At 49.1% G+C, this 27,524-nt stretch overlaps 1 protein-coding gene across 1 annotated transcript; it reads left to right on the plus strand.

The window, feature by feature from the left end:
• Positions 1-554: 554 nt before the first annotated feature.
• On the plus strand, positions 555-26,975 carry SP2 (Sp2 transcription factor). The gene is made up of 7 exons (XM_065897314.1): positions 555-598; positions 14,556-14,632; positions 15,432-16,406; positions 22,703-23,015; positions 23,874-24,048; positions 24,263-24,456; positions 25,713-26,975. The coding sequence occupies exons 1-7, from the start codon at positions 592-594 to the stop codon at positions 25,811-25,813; spliced, it is 1,842 nt and encodes a 613-aa protein (XP_065753386.1). The 5' UTR covers positions 555-591; the 3' UTR covers positions 25,814-26,975.
• The last annotated feature ends 549 nt before the right edge of the window (positions 26,976-27,524 follow it).

The following is a 27,524-nucleotide window of genomic DNA, read 5'->3' on the forward strand; positions in this document are numbered from 1 at the left end:
AAAGACTGGTGGCTTTCCACTCAACAGGTACTGGGTTCAGTGGCCGAAGACCGAAAGGCCCCTGCCACACCAGGGCTACACTGGATTGAGGCGCAAAGTAGATGCTATTTATGGGGCATTTTTCGGCCTCACCCTGATGACTTCTGATTGGCTTTAGCGCAGATCTATCACTCATCTTCTGGGTTAGAGGTGGGTGGAAGGTCAACCACGACCAATACAAAACCACTCCTCAGCTAAGCCCCTCCCCATCCAGCTTCCTGTTGCTGTCCATCAACTACCTTGTAGGCGGGACTTTGCCTCCCGCCAGTTGGCTGGCGAACATGTCGTTCACTCTTCAGTAGGCTTCCGGTTGGCGCGCTCTACCGTCCATCAGTGACATTTCACAGTTCTATTGGCCAAACCAACGTCGCTCTAGGTGCCTCTCTTTGATTGGTTGGTGGTGCTGTCGGTCCCCAATGTACCGAACTCTTATTGGTGAACGCTGCCGTCGCTCGGGCGGTGGCGGGCTCCGGGATTGGCGGGTGCTAAGCGGGCGGTGTCAGGCTCTCGGTGGCGGCGGAGGCGGCGGAGGCCAGGGAGGAAGATGTCGTAATGAGCGGTGGGTCCTGGCCGCTGCCGGCGGGGTCTTCCCGGCTCTCAAGAGTCGGGAAGACGGGCAGAAGCCGCAGGGAGGAGGAGCCGGGGCTGGGGGTTCCCCCCTGGGGCCGGGCCTGGCGCCGGGGCCCGGCTCCGGGAGGGGCGGGGAGGGAGGATTCCCGCCCGGAGGAGGAGCGGGGCTGGCCAGCCAGGCGGAGGCACCCGGAAGGGGGCGTTCGACTCCCCGCCCCCTCCGAGCCCGCTGGGCTGGAAGGCGGCGCTTCCGGGGGCTGGCGAGAGGATCGGGCACCCGGGGCGGGCCTGGCACCCCCTCCGCCCGGTGGCCGACACGCGTGAGCGCTACCAGGCCCGGGGACGTTGCCTGGGTCTGCTCTGAGGAGGCGGTCGGCGTCCTGTGCGCTTGTTCTGTGTTCGGGGACCCTCTTGCACTCTAACTCTAGGTGCCCATCTGCAATTCAGGGTTCTCCCGTGTGCAGAGAGGGGCGGGGGAATGCTTGAAATTCCGACGGCGCCAACCACATGGGCACTGCTGGGTGTGGAAGCCAACCTAGTTAGCGATGTATCCCAGTCGAGAGATAGTGTCAGGACACGAGGGCACTCCCTAGGCAGATGACCTCTCGCCTGAGACTGCGGAGTGGGCAGAAACCTCCTTTTAATATTTTTCACTTGCATCCTTGAACCTCCAACTAGATTATCTGCCAGCTCTTTGCAGAATTGTGAAACGTTTAAGAAATTGTTGACAGAGTTCCCAGCCTGTTACCAGACATCCCAGGCGGGGAAGGGAGGGGACTGCTGAATCCCAAAGGCCAGGAGCAAACCTAAGGAATGACAGAAGAAATAAAACAAAATGGATACTTACTTTCTTCCTCCACCCCACCTTCGTCCCCATTACGGTTCTCAGCCTCCTACCCATGCTTCTTGGCTTATGTTCCTGGTGGCTTTCTAATTTTAGATGAAAAGGAACTGCGTCTTCTCCTCTGGGCAATTGAGAAACTTGTCCTCACTTCATTCCTTGGTTTTGATTCCAATATACTGTCATGTCTAATTGTTTCTTAATTAACTTGATCCAGAGGGACTCAGTCTGGCTTTTCTCAGTGCACATTCTCCCGAAGTTTGTTTCTTCTGAGGCTACTTCTTGCTCACTTATTTGTTTTCTTAGAGAAAGGGAGGGAGGTAGTTCTGCTTTAAACAATTGGCCCATGGTCCCCCATGACATGGGTTTCGTTGCAGATAGAAGGGTGATGATTGTTGCAAGGTACACTGGCATGCACTGTCTAAAACTTGCATGCTGTACCAGAGAAGGCATTAAGTATCACAGTGGAGGGCTAAATGTTGAGTTGGTATTTTGGATACGAGTTTTTGGGCTAGAAGGTTTAGGGTGTTGGCCAGCTCACAGTTAGGCTTTGAAGGGAATGGTGGTGGAGTCCACACCACAGGAGTAATTTTGATTTGATAACACAAACCTGGTGTTTGCAATAATGAATATAACTGCAGTGTCTTGTTTTGTTTTAAATTCTTGTGTGCGATGAAGGGGGCGAATCTGTCAGACAACCTATCAATTGGGCTGATGATGTCATTGTTCCAGTGGCTTCTAACAGGCATTAATACCTGTTGGAAATGGATTCTCATTGGCTGGGGCGATTGGTAAGTTTTCTAATTCTGGTTCTTCCACTTGGTTGTACAGAGGCGTAACCTCTTTGTTTAAAAGCAGCAACAACAGGGCTTCCCTGGTGGCGCAGTGGTTGAGAGTCCGCCTGCCGATGCAGGGGATGCGGGTTCGTGCCCCGGTCTGGGAAGATCCCACATGCCGCGGAGCGGCAGGGCCTGTGAGCCACGGCCGCTAAGCCTGTGTGTCCAGAGCCTGTGCTCCGCAATGGGAGAGGCCACAACGGTGAGAGGCCCGCGTACCGCAAAAAAAAAAAAGCAGCAATGACAACAAAAAAAAAAAAAGAAAAAAAAAGAAGCTGGTCTGACATAATTATGAGCCCCCTGAGCTAGGCTGCTAAAGACACAGTCTCTTTGCCAAGGAGACCCAAGTAGAGTTAGTTCATAATTGGAGCGTCACCTGACTGCTCAGCAGGAAGAACTGACTCCAGGAGGAAGGAGGAAAAGTTTGGCCTCACTGTTGACAGCACATAGACTGGCAGGCTCTTTTCTCTCAGATTCTATTAAGTTTGGGCGTCTGGAGGCTTGTCAGAGGAGAGAAGAAGCTTTAAGAAGATTGTGGCAAATGCCTGGGGGAAGGAGCCTCATGGCATAACAGCAGAGAGGACAGTTCATTTTGATATCTTTGGCCTTGAAATTTCTAGTTCTTCTGTTGATGAATAGCAGCCTTTCAGAGAAGTTGCATAGTCTCTTGTACCCTAAACAGTTCTTTGCTATAGGTATGTGATCATTCCCAAGCTTGCTTTATGCAAGTATTGCCCAACCAGGGCCTTTTTGAAAACATTTAAGCTTGTTGCAGCTAACCAGTAGACCCTGGTATTGGCTTGGGTTTAGCAGTCTTCTAGACCTTGCCCACTCCCGTCTATATGATGGAAATGTAGCATGTTCTTCTAAGACTTACCTTTACCCCTTCTCTGTAGACACACAAATTGGAAGCCTTACTTCCAAAGATTGAAAAACTTAGGAATTATTTTGGAGGAGATGGAACAACAGCCACAGAATGAAAGATGCAGAGAAACACTGGGTGTGTAGAGTATCAGAAAATGTAGAGATGTGAACACTTCTGAGTTTAAATTATTACATTGTCCGGTCTGAAACCTCGTGGGCTGCAGACTTAGAGCAAAATCTATTTGGAGAAACTCCAATATTTTCTTATGAGTGTATTGGGTGATACATCTGGAGTGTCCCTTTGAGCAGCTTAACTGGGTTTGTGAACGTCTTCCCAGCAAGCTCTAAGCCAGGACACTTGGCTTCCTGGTGGGCTGGAAGCCAAGATGGGCTGAGAAGTGGACACCGTTGTGGATACATTTGTTGATGCTTTTGCTTTGCTTTTGTTTGGATCCACGTGCAACTCCTCTTGTGACTTCCTTCTGCTGAAGGAAGGGAAAAAAGCTTTCTCTTTATTTCTTCCTTCATAGCGCCCAGCACTTAGATCTTTATATTTCTGAACATAGTTGAAAGTCTCTTTCTCTCTGAAGAACTACTTCCTCGGTTATCAGACCTTTTTTTGGCTAGCAGCATTGTCTTAGGAGACCTCAGGGTGGGGAGGTATCACTTTGCTGTCAGTTATCTGTTGGAGCTGGGTGGAAAGATGAATGAAGTGGGTAAAAACGTGGGGCATTCCTAACTCAAGGGCACTGTCCGCTTGAGTAGGAAGGTTAGAGACTGCCCTTGTGGAGATGTTCCCAGGTAGTACTGGTTGATTTGTTCCAGTTGACAGGGTTCCAGAATGGAAAACTGATTTTTCTACTGCCTCACTCGAGGCTGAGAAGAGAGCCCAGGAGCAAGCAGTCAGCACTGGCAGCCTGAGGGACGCTACCACTTCACTGCACGTCTAGGTCGCGCTCTTTGCCGATGCTCTGAGGCCGCCACTAGCATAGGGGATTGCTTCTCATCAGGATGGGCTTCGAGCTGGCATGCTCTTGGGAGATGGGCTCCACTCAGGAGCAGAGGAGTATAAAGAGCTAAGTGCCCTGTTTTGCTGCTTCTCGGTTTAGCCTCTGTGAGCAGCTCCGAGCAGTGTTGAGATGTCAGGGCTGTTTGTGTCACAGGAAGAACGTGCTTGCAGACCCAGCTGTTTGAATCCTTCCTTTGGCCATTTCCCCGAGCTATAGTTTGTTTCAACATCGGAATTGCATGCTGTCCCTAGCCAGAAGCGCCACCACACTGAGAAGTGTTTGTCTCCATGCCGTGATTTAGGCTGTTAGGTGGTCTCTTTGTCTCAGCCATGCAGTGAAAATGGCTCAGGAACCAGCAGGCACTGGCCTCCACACTCCCAAATGTCCTCTCTCCAGAGCTTCCTCTTTGGGGTGTTTGTTACCTCTCCTAGGGGACTTGGTGGAATCACAAAGCTGCCTTTCAGAGGGTGTAAATAGGCAGTAAGAGACAGCAGGCAGGGTCACGTGATTGGATGTGGAATATTTCTGCCCCTGGCCAGTGTCTAACTGGGAGTCTTCTCAGACTAGCCTCAGAACAGACCAAAACATTTCCCAGCCATCAAAAAAGTAAATGGTGAGCCAGCCCTCTCGTCCCAGGGGAAATGAAGTCACTACTCATTTCAGAACCGATCGTAGCCCCGGATGAATGTGTGAAGTGACTCACAAATAAAGCAGAGAGCACGTGTTTGTACCTAATGATATTGTTTAGGGGGGAAAAGTATGTCTTGGTTTTTTTTCTCCTGTTTTCGACAGAGTTCTGAGGCCCAGTATTTTTGTACCATTTCCTGGGACTGCTTCTGTCAGAGTGAAGAGTTCTCACCATCCCCTGCTGGCTGCCCCGTGTCCCCACTCACTTCTCCAGGGTCCCTTCCAGTCTGATAGGATGCAAACTAGCAACGACACGGTCACGTTTTCAGGAGAGAGATTCAGGGTGGAGACACATAAGAGGTATTCAGACAGCAGGTACGCACGTTGTCTTAACTCACTCGGAAAAGAACTTCTTCCCAGTACTTGTTAATTGAAAGAAGCATTGAGATGTGGTGCCCGGTGTGTGGTGATGAGGTATGTGCTTTGAGAGTTCTGTCCGGGAGAAAGACCGGACCGTGCTGGTCCACGCACAGGCTCTTGTCCCCGTGTGAGGTGACTAGCAAGGTTGAGTTCCTGCTGGGACTGGATCGGCAGAGTTGACCTGGTGAGTGGATCCCAGCCTAGTGCCAGGATATGCAAGTCTGCAGGTTTTCTCCTTTGGTTCTTAAATTCTACTCAGGCTCTCCCGCTCTGCAGCCTCCAGGATTCATTCATTTATGCACTCAACAAGCATATATCGGGCACTTGCTGTGTGCCAGGTTGTGGGGTGGGGGGGTGGGGAGTGTATCACTAAGTAAGGCAGAGAGAAGTCCCTGCCTTTAGGAAGCTTACATCTTAGTGGGAGACAGTAAGGCTAACTAGTAGATACTAGACAATGAGAAGTGCTAAGGGGAAAAACCAAATAGAGGACGGGAGAAGTGAGAGGAGCGGTTTACATAGGGTGGTCCGGGAGGGTAGTCTGAGTAAAACCCTGAAGGAAAGGAGGGATTGAGCCAGGCTCAGTCTGGGGAGGGGGTGGTGAGAACTCAAGCAGAGAGAACAGCAAGTACAGAGTCCCTGAAGAGGGGCCATACCTGGCATGTTCAGGAACAGCAGGGAGGCCAGCGTGGCTGAAGCGGTGAATGAGGGAGAGTGACGGGGAGAAGTCAGAGAGGTCACATGGGCCCCTTATGTGTCATGGTGTGGGCTTTGACTGGGAGACGGAATGTACTGGGGGCTCTGAGCAGAGGAGTAACATGATTTCATTTAAGTTTGATGGATCTCTGGATGCGTGTTGAGAATAAACCAGCAGGGACAAGGTCAGAAGCCCAGCTAGGAGGCTTTCGCAGTTATCCAAGTGAGAGGTGATGGGGACGTGAACCTGGTTGTTAACAAGAAGTGGTTGTGAAAGCAATCAGATTGTGAACATATTTTGAGGGTAGAGCCGAAAGTGTTTACTGACAAGTGTAGAGTGGAGAAAAGAAGGGTTGAGGATGACTCCCAAGGTTTTAGGGCTGAACAGCTGAAAGGATGGAGTTCTATTCACTGCCGTGGGGAAGTCAGAAGAAGGCACAGAATTAGGGAGCTAACAGGAGCTCTGTTTGGGGCTAGGTAGATTTGAGTTGCTTATTAGTACCTCCAAGTGGAGATGTCAGTAGGCAGTGAGATATACAAGTCTGAAGATATAAGTTTGGGAGTCGTCATTATATAGAACCTGTATATATTATTGGTTTCTAAAGCTCTGAGACTAGATGAAATCCCCCAGCAAATAGGTGTAGACAGAAGAAAAATAGGCCCCAAGACTGAGCCCTGGAGCAGCCCGACCATTTAGAGTTTGAGACAAGGATCCAGCAAAGGAGTCTTAGAAGAAGCAGCTGGAGAGGTAGGAGGCCACCCTACAAGCCAAGTGAAGAAAGTGTTTCAAGATAAGAGGGGCCAGCTGTCAGATCAACACCAGCTGAGGTCTAAGAATTAACCATTGGACTTGGCAACGTGGAGGTCACTGGTCGTGGGAGCAGTGTTTGTGGTGTGGGTGGGAGGGGTCAAGCTAGCTGGAACAGGTTCAAGAAAGACTAGCAGGAGAGAAATGAGGGACAGCAAGTATGGGTGACCCTTGCAAGGAGTTTTGCTTGAAAAGGAGAGAAATAATGGATCTTGGCTTATAAAGGGAATTTTAACTTCTTGATGAAATTGTGGACTCACATCAGGGCTGAGGCTGGGGGTCAAAGTTGGGAACAGGGAAGACAGGATGGCTCAATAACTGGGTGGAGACAAGATCTCCACTCTTTAGCTTGTGGCATTAGCCACACCCAGAACTGTTCTCATTTCGTGAAAAGTCAATGAAATTCCTTTTACTGTTAGGAGTTAGTATAGTTGTTGGAGATTTGCTTCTCAGAAATGCTCAGAACAATTTGGAGTCTTTCTTGATCCTTTCTCCAGCTAAGCTGATTCTCTAAGCCCATTTGTCAGCTCCCTTTGAGGTCCAACTTTGTTCTCTAAAACCAGCTGTGGCTTGCTTTTCCCTCACCAGCTCTGGATTCTTCCAGGCTAGGCAACTGGAAAAGACTGGGCTTAGGGACAGTTTTGTTGGCTTCAGGCCCAACTGAGCTGACCAAAACAGCCAACAGGAGAACTGTCTACACAGAGTGAAATTCCTCCAGGGGAAATACCATAGCAGACAGCCAAGATGGCCATAGCCAGGGTGGTGGGACCCCACGAGGCAATAAAAACCTAGTACCCCCAGGCCTGGCTGTGGAGTTTGAGCCAAGTTCTTGCCCAGAGCCTGCTGTTGTGGTATTTCTTTGGATCCCTTCTCTCAGCCCCTGTCTCAAGAGTAGTATTCTCAAGTGAAAGACCAGTGGAACAGCCCCTAGTCTGATGGCCAGGGCTCCGGGGTCCCACCTGAGGCCTCTTCCTGTTACGCGGTGCTTGCTCCCTGAGTCAGCCTATGGAGAGAGCCCTAGAACAGAGCTGCACTCCCTGCTCCGTCATGGGGGGTGGGGAGAGTTCTGTGAGGGGTGCTGTGGGGCATATACACTGGCCCAGAGCAGGGGCACTTGCCTCAGACTTGGGGAGCAGGAGGGAAGATGTCAGGAGAGTTATAAATGAGCTCAGAAGAGGGACCGGAGGTGGCCAGACAAATGGGAGCAACTGTGCTTAGGCTCCGAGAGGACAAGTTGTAGTTTCAGAAGTGGAAAAAACTGAAGTGTTTGTCCGGAGGGCTGGAGGGGCAAGAGATAAAGGAGGAGAGGGGGAGGTGCAGGGAGGGAGGGGGCGGCTTGTTTTGGCCTTTATAAGGTTATCTTAAAATCCTTTGGAAGCTATTGAAGGATTTAATCTGGGGAGTAACTGTGTGGGATTTACATTTTAAAAGAGTCTTCAGACCAGTTGGTGGAGGCTGGATTAGAGGTGGCTAGGCCAGAGGCTGGGAAGCCATTTTGAAGACTTTGGGCCGAAAGTGGTTAACCAGCATAATGCAGATGGAGAGAGGTTTGTATTTAGGAGGTAGACCCAGGAGGACTTAATGACTGAACGGTGATGAGGATGGCGTTCAGGTTTCCTTGTGATTGAGAGGCTGGTTTAACCAAAACTATTCATCATTCATTCAGCCTGCAGGCACTGAAGTGTCGCTGTGCTGTGTTAGGTTTGATGTAGCAGTTCAGCGGTGAAGACAGACCTGGGCCACCCTTCCATGAGTGTGGAAGAGAGACATTAAGCCCATGATTATTTAATGGATGGTGAGTTACCAAAGGAGTTAACCTCATCTCAGGGGTCCTGGAAGGCCTCTCTGAGGAAATGACATACCTGTTACATTACATAGTGGGCTCTTGGGGAGAAAAAAAAAACCTGCCTGAGACCTGAAGGGTGAGTAGGTAGGTATTAGCTAGTGAAGAGAGAAGAGAGCTCTAAGCAAGGAAAGGGCAGCGGCAGAGATGGAGGCTCTTCAAGGATCTGGAAGGAGGCCCGTGGTGGCTGGGGGTGAGAAAGCTGGGGAGAGAATGGGCAAAGGTGACAGCTCAGTGTTGGAAGTTCTGTGGCCAGCCCAAGTGGAAGGCCCACAGAGGGCTGGATGTACTGGTCCGCCACTCAGAGGGCAGATGTAGGCAGTTCATAGACCTGGGAGTCATCAGCCTGTGGAAGGTACCTGAAGCCACGTGAGTGGGCACAGTCACTCGTGGAATGGGTGTTGGGTGAGAAAGATGATGTTGAGGAACATCCGTATTGCAGGGGTGGCAAAAGGAAGAGGAGCCCACAAAGGGAAGAGTTGGTCGGAGAGGTAGGAGAAAATCCATGAGGATTTCAAAGAGGAGGGAATCGTCAATGGGTCAGAAACTGCTGAAGGGGTCAGTTGGATTAAACAATGAGGAGGTCCCTCGTGACCTGGGCAAGTGCAGTGTCAGTAGAGAGCTGGGGTGAAAGTCCAAGTGAGGGGGTGGGGTAGCAAAGTGCTGGCAGCTTTTCCACTAAAAGCTGAGAAGGGAGGAAGCTGTAGCTGGAGGGACGGAGGTGGAACTGAAGGATCTGTATGTACCTCAAAAGCCGGGACACTCAGGGGATGCTTTTTCCCTGGTTTTGGAATTAAATTGGCTTCCAGCATGGGGAAAAGGAAAGTCAGGTGTGGTCCTATCAGGCACTGGACACCCCCCAACCCCTGTCTGGAAGCCGTGTTTGATAGCCTTGGAAATTTTTCTTGCAGCTTAAGAGAGCTAACTATTGCTTATGTAGTAAATCACCGTAAAACTTCATGAGCCAGGGGACTGTTGAGAAGGTTTTAGCCAACCCAGATTAATGAAAGTCTGAAGGAAATGCAGCCTTTCCTTCCAAGAATATGCAATAACCCCACTCACCAACCTTGCTAAATGTAGGTTTCAGTGAGCAGATATAAACTGCTGTTAAAAGCAAATGGTACCATTGAAACAGTGGCAGTGGTATAAAACAGTTCCCTAACTATGCCTTAGAGTCCCTTTGCAGGCTTCATACACTATTTAGCCTCGCTTTGAATAGTATGAAGGAAAAGCTAAGCACAGTTTATGTCCAAATTATACATTTTAAATATAAGGCTCCAAATTAACGAGGTTCTAAAGTACCTTTGAATATAGTCCTGCAGTTAAGCATCTATGCTACTTCTTAACCACTGTTCATTTCCAAACACCAACTGGAAATGCTGCTTTTCCCTTTCATGGGTAATCCCAGGATATAATTCTGCAGTGGCAGGGAGATTAGTCGCTGTTTTGGTTGCCCAGGTCCACAGCCCAGGGGCCACAAAACTCTGAGTGACTCTAGGAGAGAGTTTGAGATCTGGAGGAGTATTTCAGGGGCCAGCGGGGAAGGCAAATGAAACCAACCAAGATGGTGTGGGTGGAGCGCCCACAGTCTGCAAGGGCGTCAAGACTCTGCTGTAACTTTTTTTTTTTTTACAAAGTTTATTTATTTTTTTAATTTTATTTATTTATTTTTGATTTTTGGCTGCATTGGGTCTTCATTGCTTTGCATGGGCTTTCTCTAGTTGTGGTGAGCGGGGGCTATTCCTCATTGCGGCGTGTGGACTTCTCATTGTTGTGGCTTCTCTTGTTGTGGAGCACGGGCTCTCGGCATGCGGGCTTCAGTAGTTGCAGCACATGGGCTCAGTAGTTGTGGCTCGCAGGCTCTAGAGCACAGGCTCAGTAGTTGTGGTGCACGGGCTTAGTTGCTCTGAGGCATGTGGGATCTTCCCGGGCCAGGGCTCGAACCCGTGTCCCCTGCATTGGCAGGTGGATTCTTAACCACTGCGCCACCAGGGAAGTCCCTGCTGTAACTTATTAACTGAAGAGCCTCTTAGCCCAGCCCAGTCTCCAGACAGTTTGAGTCCAGGGTGATAATGCCTGCAGGGGGAGAGAGGGAGATGGGAAAGGGAGGTGAATAAGCACTGGGCCAGTTTTCATTTTGTTTGCACTCTGTCCTGTTCTAGTGTCCTTCAGTTCCATAACAGGGGATGTCTGAGGGAGAGTCATTCACCATTTTTAGCTAAGTGAACCTAAGCCCAGGGGAGCCTTCTGGGAGAGGCCCTGCCTTCCCTTCCCAGTCCTGCCGGCAGCTCACTCATCTTGTGTTTTTATCGGCAACATGGTTGGAGGATTATAAACAAGTTTAAATTCTCAAACAAGATCATTTAGTCCAACTTCCCACCCCATCTAGACATCCCATCTCTGACAGAGACACGCATCCTGTCTCTGGCTAAATGATTTCAGAGAAGGGAGAACATTACCTCAGGAGGCAACTGATTCCGTCTTTTGAAAGTTGTCCCCTCTAATAAACCGAAATTTCCACCCCAAAGTCTACCCATTGAACGCATGTATGGAATAAACACCCTCGTGGGTATCGCTCCTCTGGCACCCTGGTCACCACCATGGCTGCCCTCCTCTGAACGAGCTCCATTTGAAAATCCCCCTTTTAAAATGTCCCTCAGGACGGAACCTGACACTCCAGATGGGGCCCGAGTGCAGAGCAGATGAGGACTATTATTTTCTTCTATGATTGAACTTTTGGAAATTCAGTCCAAGATTGCAGGAGCTTTTTCGGCCACCACATCTAGATTCTAACTGCTTCCCATTTAACTTTGAGTCAAAACCACTGGGGCTTTTTCTCATGAGAACCGCTATTAAGCTCTGTCTTCCTCTCCTATATGCATGATTTTTTTTTTTTTTTTTTTTGCTTAACCCAAGTGCAGTGTTTACTCAGCTTCAAAGTTTAAACCACCATTTATTGATAACTCCCTGTGTGCTCAGCGTTTTTCATATTACTGACGCCTCCTAGAATCCTGTAAGGGTGACATTACCTCTGTTTTACAGACGGTGCACTGAGGCTGGGAGAGGAATGCCCCAGCGATCCCACAGTCTGCATTCTCATTTCGGTCTGGAGCCTGGTGCTGTTAAGCACTGCACATACCAGTTTTTTAAGATCTCTTTGAGCCCTAATACAGACACCCATTGTGTTTACAGTCCTCAGTTTTGTGACATCCATAAAGTTAATTTGCCTTCTAGGTCTTTTGCATGGTTTCCCAAACTTGGGTGGTGGAGAGACTGCTTTGAAGCCGTGTTTTCCAGCCTGTAGGGCACAAAACCAATTTAGTGAGTCACAACTGGCATTTTAAAAAATGAAATAGAGTAGAAAAATACCAAAGCCCATGACATGTAGCAAGGGCAAATTTTGTTTCAGGAAATTCTTACTACATCAGCACAGGACAGGGAAGTGTGTGGGGGGGTGCATATGCGTACACTGGGTCTTGATGTAAATTGTTTTTATGACTGTGGTTCATGGTCTAAATAGTTTGAACACTGCTCTAAAGGGAAAATGTTTTTCAGTCAACTTAGATTGTTTTCATTATAAGGCTGCAGCCTTAATTATGTATGCACATAAATCTGTTTATCAACTCATAGATCTAGTTCCTGTAAAATTTAATAACTACAGAAAAGCCAATAAAACTCAAATCAACAACATCATTTTGGGAGGAAAACAGTTGACCGAACCCAAATTGCTGCTGTCAGCGTAAGCGCAGCACCGACTTGACGTCCGGGCTCCTTGAGTTCCGCGTGCCCACCCTGCAGTGTCTAGTGCCCAGCCGCATAGTCTTTCCAGGCTTCTGAAGGGCCGTCATTCCTCACTTTGCACAGATGTATCATGAATTACACGTGCAGAATTGAGTTGTCTTAATTAGCCCATGTAGTTAGAGTGGTGCCACTTGGTACCAGTACAGTTGTAAACACACACACAGGCCCAGAAATGTGCAAATCTTGGTTAAGCAGCAGTCACCCAGCGATCTGTAGTATATGTTCATTTTTAAAAGATGATCATCGCGGTGAAAACACAAGAATAAAACATGCTGGTAGAGAAAGCACGAACCTCCGAGGAGAAGCCTGCATATCCTGGTCCTGGCGTGCACCCGTAGTTTGAGACCCTGGTTGACACCGTAGCAGCAAACTGCTCAGGATGACCTGGGTCTCAGCACTTGGGTGGAGGCACGTTCAGCTTAGCCCCCAAACCAGACTATCATCCTGCCTGCAGTTCTTTTCCTTCTCGTTCCTAAGAATACTATGAACATTTCAGTCAGATGCCTTGTTGTTACAAAGTACACAGTGTATACCATTCTCTTGATGTAGCCAACCAAAACCCCCAAAAAAGAAACAGGTTTATTCAGCATGACTTGTTTTTGGCAACCCCACGCTTATTCTTTGTGATCACTGCTTCCTTACCTCAGTAATTGTAGTTGCTGTTCAGTCATTTGTTCTAGGATTTTGCTAAGGATCAGTGTCTGTAATATTTCAGGATCCACATATACGATTTTGCCCAGAGCTCTCCTCTGGCTCCTCAAACAGTTTGCAGGTGTACCTGCAAAGTGCCTCCCTACTCTGGAGTGCAGTTCATGTGGCCTTAGGGCCAGGAAACCATTTAAGGCTTTGATGAGCCTACTGTACTTACCTGTACTGGGCTGCAGTTCCCGCTTTACCTTTTCTTTACCTTTCCCATTTAAGAGTCACTCCCCCAAAGAGAGAAGCCAGAGACAGCTGAAACGTGAGCGGTTCCGCCTTCTTCCTGACCTCTGTCTTCTTCCTGCCAGATGCCCAGCAGGGGCTCCATGCCTGAGTCATTCTGCCTCTTCCAGTCTCTGAGTAATACCCTTCTTGTTTCGGTACCTCCTGAAACCTACTTTCCAAAGGTCTAAGATACAAGTCTGATTCTCTGCCTGGTGTTCTTCTCCTTAGTGATTTATAAATTATAAGATGGCTTAGATCCTTTCCCCCCAAATTCTCCTGATTTCCAGTTTACTTGTATTTCTCTTAGATCAGACTTAAGTTCAGAGTAGAGATTCCTTTCGTTACTTCCTCAACGTAAAACAAGTATAGTAGAGTGTATTCGTTGTGGGGAAAATGAGAAAATACAGAAAAACAGAGGGAAAAATTCTTTAAGTGAAGAAAAAACCTACCACCAGGAGATAATGGCTTTTAACATTTTAGCCCCTTTTTGTTTTTAGACTTTTTCTTGCTATATTCATATGTAGAAATATATACACATTTAAGGAAAAATAGGATTTATTATATTTTCATTCTCATTATATTCAGTTATTAGCTCTCCTAATCTCGGTGATACCTATGGGGCCATGCCTGTTGTCCTGTGTAAAACTGTGAATTCATTTAAAGTGATTCCCTGTGTGCTATCTATAATCTACACCTGGGCCATTGTGCTTATGTGGTGAAAGCTGAGCACAAAGCGCTCAACACTTTTGCATGGAGTGGGTGTGTCCTCCTCAACAGGGATCCTGGCCCCGAGATGCTTCTTTCCCAGCCTGGCTTGGCATCTGGCTACGGCAGGAGTGAGCAGGAAGCCTGGGTCAGAGCCACAGGATTAGCTGGGGGCTTCCCCTGCCCACCGTATAGGGGTTCCAGTCTAGCTGGGGAGAGGCAGCAGTACCCGGCAGAGAGGGCTCCATTAGGTGGTACAGCATAGTTACTGAAGCCAGTGTTCTTATAATCTCAGTATCTTCACGTTATCCTAGACTTTATGACGGTTGGAGGAGACGGTCCAGGCAGGACCCGCTGTCCTCACAGCCTCAGGTGGCTGAGTCTGAGAAAGGGAGAAGGTCATCTACTGAAAGAGTTGTAGGGCTGCTAACCTTGAGTGGGGAAGTGTGGGGAAAGGTCATTAACCTCTCATGGGGAGGCAGCCCAAATAGAGGCAAAAAGAAAATCTGAGGCAAGGGGACTTGGGTTCTTTTCGGGCATCATGGGTATTACTCTATCTCTTTTCTTCCAACAGATCCACAGACCAGCATGGCTGCCACTGCCGCTGTCAGTCCCAGTGACTACCTGCAGCCTGCCGCCTCCACCACCCAGGCGAGTGAGCAGTGGGCTCTGAGGGTTGGGGGCTGCATCAGCCTGGAAGGACTCACTGAAGCTGACATGAGACCGCATCTGAGCTCTGCCCTGGCTAACTATAACTCCCCGAGGCAATGAGACCAGGGAGGCTTCAGTTTTCCACTTTTTCTGAACTAAGAAACTAGGGCCACTCATCTAAGGTGCCACAGTTGAGTCAGGGGGAAAAGCAGGATGAAACTCAAGTCCTTTCCTCCAGACCCCACTAGCCATAAAAGGAAAACAGAGACTGTGTCCCCACACCCTGGAGGCTCTTTCCTCGTAGCTTCAAAAGAACAGCCCTCCTTGATCAAAAAAGTCATGTCCCAAGCACTGGAAAACACTCTTCCAAAGGGTTTATTCCTCCTGTCCCCCTCCCTTTCTTTTTCCCTCCCTCCCTTCCTCAGTCCTTCCTCACTTGATGACTCAGTAAGGTGAGCTAACGGAGCTCCATCTATAAGCTGAGGGTGATTCCGTGTCCCCATTAGACACTAATAGACCAGTGGGGAGTAAGCGGTCAGCCCATGCCGTTAGTTCACCCTGTCAAGGGGTGCTTCTGGGGAGTTCCTTCCTGAGAAAGACATTTCTCACCCTTTCTCCCTTAATTTCTCAATGGAGAAACCAGCGGGGAAGGGGAGACAGGGGCCACTGCCCGGAGAGGATGCTAGCTCCCTGCCCGCCGGTGGGCAGGAGCCTGCGAAGAGGAGAGGATCTTAAAGGGTGGGGCGGCTGGGCAGCAGGCCTCCTGTCTCACTCCTTTTCTCCACGTGGTGTTTTGCAGGACTCGCAGCCATCTCCCTTAGCCCTGCTTGCTGCAACATGTAGCAAAATTGGCCCTCCGGCTGTTGAAGCTGCAGTGACGCCTCCTGCTCCCCCGCAACCCGCACCTCGGAAACTCGTCCCTATCAAACCTGCCCCTCTCCCTCTCAGTCCCGGCAAGAATAGCTTTGGAATCTTGTCCTCCAAAGGAAACATACTTCAGATTCAGGGGTCACAGCTGAGCGCGTCCTATCCTGGTGGGCAGCTGGTGTTCGCTATCCAGAACCCAACCATGATCAACAAAGGGACCCGATCGAATGCCAGTATCCAGTACCAGACGGTCCCTCAGATTCAGGCAAGCAATTCTCAGACCATCCAGGTACAGCCCAATCTCACCAACCAGATCCAGATCATCCCTGGCACCAACCAAGCCATCATCACCCCCTCACCATCCAGTCACAAGCCTGTCCCCATCAAGCCAGCCCCTGTCCAGAAGTCGAGTACGACCACCACTCCGGTGCAGAGCGCGGCCAATGTGGTGAAGCTGACAGGTGGAGGGGGCAATGTGACACTTACTCTGCCTGTCAACAACCTCGTGAACACCAGCGACACCGGGGCCCCCGCTCAGCTCCTCACGGAGAGCCCCCCGGCCCCGTTGTCTAAGACTAACAAGAAAGCCAGGAAGAAGAGTCTTCCTGCCTCCCAGCCCCCCGTGGCCGTGACCGAACAGGTGGAGACGGTGCTGATCGAGACCACGGCGGACAACATCATCCAGGCAGGAAACAACCTGCTCATCGTTCAGAGCCCTGGTGGGGGCCAGCCCGCTGTGGTCCAGCAGGTCCAGGTGGTGCCCCCCAAGGCCGAGCAGCAGCAGGTAGTGCAGATCCCCCAGCAGGCCCTGCGGGTGGTGCAGGCGGCATCCGCCACACTCCCCACCGTCCCCCAGAAGCCCTCCCAGAACTTTCAGATCCAGGCTGCTGAGCCGTCGCCTACTCAGGTACCACGCACACCCTCTGCACGCGCCGCCCTCTCCTCCTCAGCTCTACACGGCTGACGCTCCATCCCCATTGGCTTGCTTTCCTAGATGATGCTGATGCATCTCCTGATCTGACCTGAGTGTTGGGAGTCAGTACTGTTTGGGGTGGGTAACAAGTGACCATTTCTGCCAGTTCATAGGGCCACGTACTGCTTATCTTTAGAAATCAGATGCGACGTGCCTATGTACCTATATTTTGGAAACTTTCTTTATGGGAGTCTTTTGGCAGGGGGATGAGTAGCAGGCAGATACATACTTTTTAATAATAAAGGTTTTTTTTATTCTAGAATTACATACTCCAAATGATAGCAAGAATGAAAAAATTCTAGTCAGAACCATAGAATTTGATGTAAAGTAAGAAAACCAATGAGAAAAATGCTGATCATTGTTAATGACAAAAAAAAAAAAATTAGGAAGAAGCACCCTAGCTTCATAGCAGGGACATTTAGGATAGATTCTTCTGGGATGCCAACTTCAACAGGAACTTATTTTTGGCATTCATTAAGGTGCTGTAATACTAAAATTTATTTGGCTTTGCAGGGCAGGTTTTATGCTTTGTGTAAGCCTAGTAAATGCCAGAGATTAGGCCCATGTTGAAGATGGAGAACCTGGAACTCAGAGAAGTTACCCAGTATCCAGCTCTCATGGAGCCCAAATGACAAAAGAGCCAGGATTCAACTCAGATTTCTGACCTACACTTTTGTCCTTACTCCACCCTGGCCCACCCTGGCTCTTGTGTATGGCAGGGGCTACACTTAAAATTGTACAAGGATTTTTTTAAATATAAAAACCAGCTCCTGCCATGGAGGAATTTACAATCCAGCTGTCTGTAGAGAGAACCGAGGCGTCAGAGTGAGTGACAGAAGTAGGGAGCTGTGTAGTCTCCCAGGTGGAGAAGTGCCCTTGAGTTTGAGCTGTGGACATAACGGATGCACAGGAAATCTGAGGCCTGCCCTCAAGTGCCTCCTCCTTTCTGGCATATTGCATACTGCCAAGGGGTTTTCTATGAATCGTGTAATTTGTTACAACACGTGTGAGGCTCCCTTATCAGACCTACCTTAAAGGTGAAGAACTGAGGGATACCCGCTAGCTCCTCTCTCGCAGTGCCTCCCCTCCCTTCCCTGAGGTCCTGTGTCTGGAGACTGATGGAGGCAGGGCTTAAAACTAGGTCTTCCTAAGGAAATAAGCATACGTATGCAGAAAGATTTAGCTACTGCATTACTTTGTACTGGTGACATAGTTTTCCAGTATCTGGAGGTGCTTTCTGTTACCCAACTGTAGATTTAGGCTGTTTCTAATCTTATCGCTAAATAAATTCCTAAAAGTGGGTCAAAGGATATGCACGTTTTAAAAAACGTATTATACCCTGTATCAGAGAAATTGGCAATCCTCAGCCCTGAGGTCAAATCTGGCCCATCTATCTGTTTTTGTAAATAAAGTGTAATTGGAACACAGGCATGCCCATTTGTGCGGCTTTTGCACTACAAAGCAGAGACCTCATGACCTGCATAGCCTAAAATATTTACTCTCTGCCCTTTACAGATAAAGTGTGTTGACCTCTGCTCTACATTGTGGGAAAGAAAATGTTCTAGTAACAGAAACTTCAGATATGCAGAAAATAGCAATGATTTGCAAAAGGGGCACATACCAGAAAATTGAGGATGAAATGTGTATTTATTAAGAGATAACATGAGGTTTGTTTGTTTGCTTTTAACTGAGAACCACAGTCCCAAATAATCCAAGGATCAAAAATAACCCCAATCAAAATCACAGTAGAATTTTTTTTTAAACAAGTGACTTTTCCCCCTGTATCATTTGAGTGTAAGTTGTCACCATGCCTCTGTTACTTCCAAATGTTTTATAGAAAGTGTGTAATTCTTATACGCAAGGAGGACAACAGCACAACCTTCAGACATAGGCAGTTAGCAAGGAAACACACTGACGTCTAATTCAGAGACCCCATTCAGGTTGCTCATCACTTGCCGCAGTGATTCCTTTGTGGCAAAAGGATCTCATCCAGTATCACACATTCCATTTAATTGTCATGTCATCTTAGTCTGTTTTGACCTGGAATAGTTCCTCAGTCTTTACTTGATGTTCATGACCATGACACTTTAAAAGGCCAGTTACTTTGTAGAGTGTCCCTCAGTTTAGGTTTGTGTGATGTTCCCTCATGGATAGATGCAAGTTGTACACTTGTTTTTGCAGAAGTATCAAAGAAGTGATGCTGTGTTCTCACTGCATCCCAAAAGGAGGTGCATGGTTTTGATTTGTCTCAGTACTGGTGATGATTAAAGTGATATTTAGCGGGTTTCTGAACCTTAAAGTTACTTTTTTTCTCTTTGTAATGGATTAGTATTTTGTAAGGAGATACTTTCTGTGTAAATATCTCATTCCTTATCAGACTTTCACCTGCTTATTTTAGTAGCTTTTACTGTGCTAGAGATTTTTTTTTTTTTTGGCCAGACTGCAAGGCATGTTGGATCTTAGTTCCCCGACCAGGGATCGAACCCCAGCCCCTTGCAGTGGAAGCACAGAGTCTTAACCACTGGACCGCCAGGGAATTCCTGTAACTTATTCTAAAATAAAAAGTTAATTTAAAAAAATCTCTTATCATGGGACTTCCCTGGCGGTCCAGTGGTTAAGACGCTGCGCTTCCACCACAGGGGGCCTGGTTTCGATCCCTGGTTAGTGAACTAAGATCCAACATGCCTTGCTGTGCGGCCAAAAAAGTTACATTTACAGAAAGGTTGCAAAGGTAGTACAGAGTGTCTTATACCTCTGACCTGGTCCCCCACCACCACCTTGTTAAACATCTTACATACCAGGTTGCACGTGTCAAAACTAAGAAACTGACATTAGCATGTTACTGTTCAGTAAACTCCAGACTTGATTGGATGTCACCATCCAATCAGTTAATCAGTTATGTCCTCTTTCTGCTCCAGGATCCCGTCCAAATACCACATTGCACTTGTGGGCATGTCTCCCCAGGCCCCTCTGGTTGGATAGCTTCTTAGTCTTTGTTTTCCATGATCTTGACAGACTAGAGGCACATTGGTCAGGTATCCTATAGAATATCCCCCAGGCTGGATTATGGGTTTTTGGAAAGAATACCACGGAGGTGAAACGCCTCTTTTCATCACATTATATGAGGGGTACATGATGTCCACACAACATCTCTGATGATGTAACATCCCTGATGTTAACCATTGTCACTTGGTTAAGGTCGTGTCTGCCAGGTTTCTTCATTCATCAAAGCTGCTACTTTTCCCTTTCTCAGTTCTTTGGAAGTAAGTTGCTAAGTCTCCCATCGTCAGGGGTGGGAGTGGGGGTGAGAATTAAGCTCTACATCCTGGAAGGGAAGGTATCTATATAATATTATTTGGAATTCTTCTATAAGGAAGATTTGTCTCTTTTCCATTTATTCATTTATTTATATAAATTTATTTATTCATTTATTTTTGGCTGTGTTGGGTCTTCGTTGCTGTGCACAGGCTTTCTCTGGTTGCGGCGAGCAGGGGCTACTCTTCATTGCGGTATGCGGGCTTCTCGTCGCAGAGCACGGGCTCTAGGCATGCGGGCTTTAGTAGTTGCAGCATGTGGGCTCAGTAGTTGTGGCTCGTGGGCTCTAGAGCGCAGGCTCAGGAGTTGTGGGCACGGGCTTAGTTGCTCCATGGCATGTGGGATCTTCCCAGACCAGGGCTCGAACCCGTGTCCCCTACCTTGGCAGGCGGATTCTTAACCACTGTGCCACCAGGGAGGTCCCACCATTTATTTTTTTATTCGATCATGTATTTATGTCAGTAGAGACTCATGTATATTTATTTTATACTTTGGGGTACAATCCGATACTGCGTTATTTATTTTGTTGCTCACATTGTTTCAACTCTGGCCATTTGGAACTCTTTCTGGTTGGCTCTTGCATCTGTGTGACATACTCCCAGTCTTTTTTTTTTCTTATCAGCTTTTTAAAAAAATAGATTTATTTAAATTTTATTTATTTATTTTTGGCTGCATTGGGTCTTTGTTGCAGTGCACGTGCTTCTCATTGCAGTGGCTTCTCTTGTTTTGGAGCACGGGCTCTAGGTGTGCAGGCTTCAGTAGTTGTGGCACACAGGCTTAGTTGCTCCACAGGTTGTGGGATCTTCCTGGACCAGGGGTCTAACCCGTGTCCCCTGCCTTGGCAGGCTCATTCTTAACCACTGTGTCACCAGAGAAGTCCCCTTTTCAGCTTTATTGAGGTATTCGCATACCGTGAAATTTACCCTTTTAAAGTGTACAACGCAGTGGGTGGGTTTTAGTATACTCATGGAGTTATGCAGCCATCACCACTATCTAGTTTTAGAACATTTTTGTCACCTCAGAAAGACCCCTTTAGTGGTCACTCCTCATTTCCCCCTTGCCCCAAGCCCTGGCAACCACTAATCCATTTTCTTTTTAAAATAAATTTATTTATTTATTTTTATTTTTGGCTGTGTTGGGTCTTCATTGCTGCACGTGGGCTTTCTCTAGTTGCAGCGAGCGGGGGCTACTCTTTGTTGCGGTGCTCAGGCTTCTCATTGCGATGGCTTCTTTTGTTGCAGAGCACGGGCTCTAGGCACATGGGCTCCATAGCTGTGGCGCTCTAAAGCGCAGGCTCAGCAGTGGTGGCACATGGGCTTAGTTGCTCCGCGGCATGTGGGATCTTCCTGGACCAGGGCTCGAACCCGTGTCTCCTGCACTGGCAGGCGGATTCTTAACCAGTGCGCCACCAGGGAAGCCCTAATCCATTTTCTATCTCTATAGATTTGCTTATTCTGGACATTTCATGTAAATGGAATCTTACCATAGGTGATCTTTTGCAGCTAGCTTCTTTCACTTACTACACCGTTTTCTGAGTTCATCCATGCTGTAGCAAGTGTCAGTACTTCATTCCTTGTATTTTCCCAGCCCCAGTCCTGGGATCAACCATTTGTCCTAGGAATCCTAGTTCCTTTTATTGGAGGATGTGATAACAGTTTTTTAAATTCTGTCATTTTCTTCTCCATTTGTTTATTTATGTCAGTATGGATTCATAGGTTCCTGTTTCATTCACTGAGTTATAATCCATTAGTATTGTTATTTTGATGTTCAAATTATCCTATGTTTAGCCAGTGGGGGCCCCTTCAAGCTGGCTCTTGTGTTCTTTTCACATGTCACCACCATTCTTTGAGCATTTCCTTACTTTCTGGTATAAGAGGTGTTCCAAGGTCTTCTTGTACTTCCGCTGACCAAAGTCCTCAAATCAGCTATTTCTCCAAGGAGCCCTGGTTTCTTTTAGTGGAACATGGGATTTAGAAGCTAAGAGCTGGGTGCTAGGTGAGCTCATTGCTCCTGGAGTTTTGCTGCTTTCAGCCTTTCTCAGTGGACACAGTTAAGAAGTATATATAAATATACCTATACATATATCTGTAATATCAAGATAGATACAGAAATGCACACACATATATACATACACTTATATTTTTCTATTTATATTGAAACCTAAGAGTTTCCATCAATACCTCTAATCCCCATCCAGTACCACACGGTTCATTCTCGTTCTCAGGCTCTAATATGCATATTTTTAAAGGCTTTGGACACATACTCCCAGTTTCCCTCCAGCAAGCCTAGACCACTTCACACCCCCTGACGTAAGAACACGTGCCCATTTCCCTACTGTCTCAGCAACAGTGAGCATTATGTTTTATCGTTCCATCTTCGTTGGTATCAATTGGAGAGAGGCAGTAGTCTCCCCACTATTGTGCCTCCTAAAGGCTGTTTTCATTTCTGTGAAGAGCATTCACAGCGCATCTTTTGTGAGGTCATCATTTACCTGCCATCTAATTCTTCAATTCGGAGATTTGGCATTATATTTTTCCACGCTAAGTAAATTAAATGTTTTGTTTCAAATCAACAGTCGGCATTTGTCAGCTTAGTACAGGGATGCCATCAGCCTTTTTTGCTGAACATCAACAGTGGGTGAACGTAGGCCTGGGCTAGTTGGAGAAGACTTGGGTGGACAAAAAGGCACCCGCTTCTCCCTTGGGCAGGGAGATGATGCTGCATTGAAAGGGGGCAGGAGGGCTTCCCTGGTGGTGCAGTGGTTGGGAGTCCACCTGCCAATGCAGGGGACACGACAAGAGTGTTATACCAGGGGATGGATGATATAAACGTTCTTTAATGCAAAAAAAAGGGGTGGGGGGGCAGGAGCCAGGGCTCTCAGGGGGCATTGACTTTTTCTCTCTGGCCCCTCCCAGGTCTACATCCGTACACCTTCTGGTGAGGTACAGACGGTCCTTGTCCAGGATGGCCCCCCAGCAACAGCTGCGACCACCTCCACCACCACTTGTAGCAGCCCTCCATCCCGTGCTGCTCATCTAAGCGGGACCAGCAAAAAGCACTCGGCTGCAATTCTCCGGAAAGAGCGTCCCCTGCCAAAGATCGCCCCTGCCGGGAGCATCATCAGCCTGAACGCAGCCCAGCTGGCGGCGGCAGCCCAGGCCATGCAGACCATCAACATCAACGGGGTCCAGGTCCAGGGTGTGCCCGTCACCATCACCAATACTGGCGGTGAGGGAAGGCCCCCGGCCCCAGGCATGGGCAGCCTTGAGTTAAGGTTGGAAGGAAAGGAGGGAGCCTTTGGACTGGCTTGTGCCGCACTTCTCAGTTCAGTGGTAACATTTGGTGATATTTACGGTATGAAAGCAGCCTTGCACATAATCAAAGGAACATTGTAGGTACCTAGCACAAATGGTTCGTTGCATTCTTTAGCTGGGTGAAGGGCAATTTTCAAGGTAGTGGGGGCTCTCTGAATCTCCTCCCTTCCTCCTTGAATGAATTTCCAGCACTTTATGCATTTGGTTTAGTGGCCTGGGAGAAGTCCACCCACAGGCACTCCCCCTGCTTTGATGGCTTTATGCAAGTCCTAGAGGGCTTGATTTGTTCCAAAGCCCGTAGAACTCTCTCTCCCTCTGTTAACAGAAATCCCTGGAGACTTTCCTGGGAGCAGAGTTGGTGTCTCACAAGGGCCTAAGGTTGGAGGAGATTCTGGAAAAACACTCCAAGACCCATGTGGGCAATGTCTGGAAGTGAATTTGGCCTATGTAGTATAGTGGTTCTGGGCATTGACTCTGAAGTTGACTGGGTTCCCATCCAGATTCTACAAGTTCTACATGTGTGATCTTGAGTGTCAGTTTCTTCACCTCTAAAAGGGGGATGATAGTACCTATTTCATGGGGTTATGAAACTTAAGTGTATTAATACATTTAAGATCTCTAAAATGGTATCTGGCACATAGCAGGCTCTCAAAAATATTAGCTGCTATGACTGTCAACCTTACTATGTGCTGGAAGGAAGAAGGGGGTCAGGCTCCCTCTTCTGCCCCTTTGCGCTTCCTCATCCTGAACTCTGCTCCACTCCTCCCCACAGGGCAGCAGCAGCTGACAGTGCAGAATGTTTCTGGGAATAACCTGACCATCAGTGGGCTGAGCCCCACCCAGATCCAGCTGCAGATGGAACAGGCCCTGGCTGGAGAGGCCCAGCCTGGGGAGAAGCGGCGCCGCATGGCCTGCACGTGTCCCAACTGCAAGGATGGGGACAAGAGGTGATTTGAGGAGACGGGCCAGGCGGCCAGCCTGGCGTGTGTCCTGTTCCCCAAGCCCTCCCTGGGACACAGACAGAGAGGGGACCAGGTAGCGGCTCCGTGCTCTCCGACCTGACCCCACATCCTCTCTCCATCCTGTCCCGCCCCCATCTCTCTACCTCCCCGCTCTCTCTGCTTCCCATTCCCTCCGCCCCACCCTCAACCCAATTCCCAGGTCTGGAGAGCAGGGCAAGAAGAAGCACGTGTGCCACATCCCTGACTGCGGCAAGACTTTCCGAAAGACGTCCCTGCTGCGGGCTCATGTGCGCTTGCACACTGGCGAGCGGCCCTTTGTCTGCAACTGGTTCTTCTGTGGGAAGAGGTTCACACGGAGTGACGAGCTCCAGCGGCACGCCCGCACCCACACAGGTCTGCTCCCTCCCCTGCGGCGCCCTCCAGCCCCCCGCCCCCCCCCCACTCCGCACTTCAGCTCCCTGCCTCTCTCCCCACCCCAACTCCATTGTCCTCAGCGACATGGAGACTCCTGGCCTGGCCAAGGAACTACGGCACTGAGTGGGGCTACAGACTGTCTCCTCGGGGTGCAGGACTACCCGGAAAGTCTCGCAAGCCATTCCTTATTGCAGTGTTTCCCAAAGTGAGGTCAGTTGCGTCGCACAGCCTTGATGGCTTCTGCCCTAAGCTGCATGTGTGTTTAACGGTCAGTGGCACCTCGTGCAGGCATTGTACTACACATTCTACCGTTAACTGTGTAATCCTCACACGACTCCATGGGGACGGCGCTGTGACTGTGCCCATTCTACTGAGGCATGGAGCGGGGGCCGGGTCACACAGCCAGCGACTAGTGGAGCTGGTTCAACCCAGGCCCTCTGGCTCCCAAGTTCACGCTCTTCGTCACTATCCCACGTTGCCTTTCCTACTGTTATTTACCGAATGATTTTCCTTAAATCACTTCACTATTTTTACTTACTATCTTTTCCACCATTTTTACTCTCTTATGTCCAGTGCAGTATTATTTTTCACATCACAGGCTTGGGATGATAGCTAAGTGTTTTAATGTACTGGCAAAGTAGAAAATCGTTCATGCATCTGCCGCCCGAGATTGCCCTGCGTGTCTCCAGTGGTCCACAGCACATGCTTTGAGAACTGCCGCTCCGGCAGTTGCCTGTAGTGAGCAGATGCCTGTCCTGGGCCTGGGGACACGAGGCCCAAAGCTCTGGCTCCTGGCCAGCGTGGCGGGGCAGGTCACGCCCACCCTCTGCAGGCTGCAGAGTAAATACTCAGAACAGCGGCAGAGCCAGCCCGGGTGTACGGCTCAGTCTGGCAGGTCAGAGGGGAGTGGGGTTTCCCTGTGAGGGGGCGGACTTTGAGCCGGGGTTAGTCAGAGGGACGAAGATCAGAAGAAAGTAGGTGACAGGCTACACGGGAAGCGTCCTGGGTGCAAGTATAGCATTTGGCACAGCACAAGGAATGGAAGCAAAGTAGACTGGAGGGTGATGGGGGGAGGGGATGAGGACTGACAAGGGTTCCCATCAGTGGATCACAGGGAGCACTGTGAGCAGCAGGTAGGCCGGTGACACGGCTTCACAGGTGCCCCTCACACCTCACGTGTGTGCCTCCTTTTCCGGGGCATGGCACTGTGAGTGACGGGCATCTCCTCTTCCCAGGGGACAAACGCTTCGAGTGTGCCCAGTGTCAGAAGCGCTTCATGAGGAGTGACCACCTCACCAAGCATTACAAGACCCACCTGGTCACGAAGAACTTGTAAGGCCAACTGAGGCGGGAGGCCTCGCAGATTGCAGACCCCTGCCTGTGTCCTGCCTGGGCCCCTGGAGGAAAGAAGGCCCACGGCTGCCCCGGGCCCGCCCTCTCCCGTCCCTCCTGTTCTGCGACTGTCCCCACAGGAAGGGACTCTACCGCCCCCATACTCACCTCCTTCTGAAGCCCCTTGGCTCCTCCCTGGCCCTCCCCTCTCACCACAAGCTCCCGGCCTGCCCAGACCGTGGACAGTGGCCGTGCCCAATGAGACGTTCTAAACCAGGACGAGTGGGAACCCTTATTTCCAAAGGAAAAACGTGAATTTCACTCCATCGAGGAGCAAAGTGAGCCCGCCCTCCCCCAAACACTGCCGGAGTCGCATCGTGCCATGCCCCTCCCTCTCCTGCACCTCCCTGGCCCCCTCAGCCACTGCGGGTGCCCCGGGGCCCTGCACGCAGGGCACCACTGGCATCCAGCTCCACCTCCGGAGAGGCTCCAGAGGCCGCCTCCACTCCACATTCCCCTGTCCCACCCCAGCTCTCCTCCAGCACATTCCAACTTTCTATTTAAAAAGTAAAGCTACCCACGGACTCCCTGATTCCCCTCTTTTTCTATGGGGAGCGTTGCCTTATACTCTACTTCCGATGATGAACACTGTGTATTGTGTGCGCTTTAAAGAAGTTTTATTTAATTGCTCCCTTCTTCCTGTTCTTGTTACTCACCTCCCCCATGCCTGCTTTTAGTTTAGGGTTTTTGGGGGGCAATGATGAGCATATAAATTTTTTTCTCACTCTAGTAATTCTCTTTTCTAAACGACACAGCATTTCAACTCGAATCTGGATTCAGGTAAAACACCTTCCCATCCTGAACCTCATCCCTCCCCCTCATCTCACCCACCCCAACCAGCCCAAGCCCTACTTGTGTACAGTGTATATTGTATAATAGACAATTGTGTCTACTACATGTTTAAAAACATATTGCTTGTTATTTTTGAGGCTTTTAAATTAAACAAAAATCCAACTTTATTTTTAGTTGTAACTGCTTGAGGTATGTTTTTGAATTAAGTGACAGATTTGTTATCCTTTATTAACGATGTACTTTGTTGGTCAGCGCTGGGCTGACAAAAATTTTTTCTTGCTAATAAATTTAGTTGCCTGAGGCAAAATCTGCAACGTGGCACTGCAGCTTCCTTTGTCTTTCCCCTCGGAGAGCTCCGAGAGGGGAATCCTGAGGAGGGAGCCCTGGTCTCTCGGAGCTGTCCGCACTGGGACCAGGGCAGGACCTTGTCCTCCTGACCTTGGCAGATCTAGGCCACAGCCCGAAAAGGACTTCAGCCACAAGGACCTCCTGGCATTGGCACAAGCCCCCAGAGCACCTGGGGGGGTACTGCAGAGGGCAGGGCCTGGTGCAGGAGTTCCTGCTGTGTTCTTCCCTAAGCCAGTTTTGCCCAGATCAAAGCAGGCATACTCTGCCCAGAGACTCAAGTGAACAGCAGTGCCTTCCTTACCAGCAGTGAATTCCTCCACTCAACTCTCCAACCCCTGGAGCAGGGCTTTGGCCTCAGAGCCCGTTAGTAAGAAGCTTAGGGGAGAAATCCAAAGGGACCTTGCCTCAGTCACTTCCAGAAGGCTAAAGAGTCTGGAGAAAACACAAGGTCCCTTCCCAGGGTGGAGGGCCAGGCCAGAACCCAGCTCTACCCAAGAGAGAACCCTGGCCCCAGT

Source organism: Phocoena phocoena, chromosome 19, assembly GCF_963924675.1.
Source record: "Phocoena phocoena chromosome 19, mPhoPho1.1, whole genome shotgun sequence".
NCBI classification, from domain to species: Eukaryota; Metazoa; Chordata; class Mammalia; order Artiodactyla; family Phocoenidae; genus Phocoena; species Phocoena phocoena.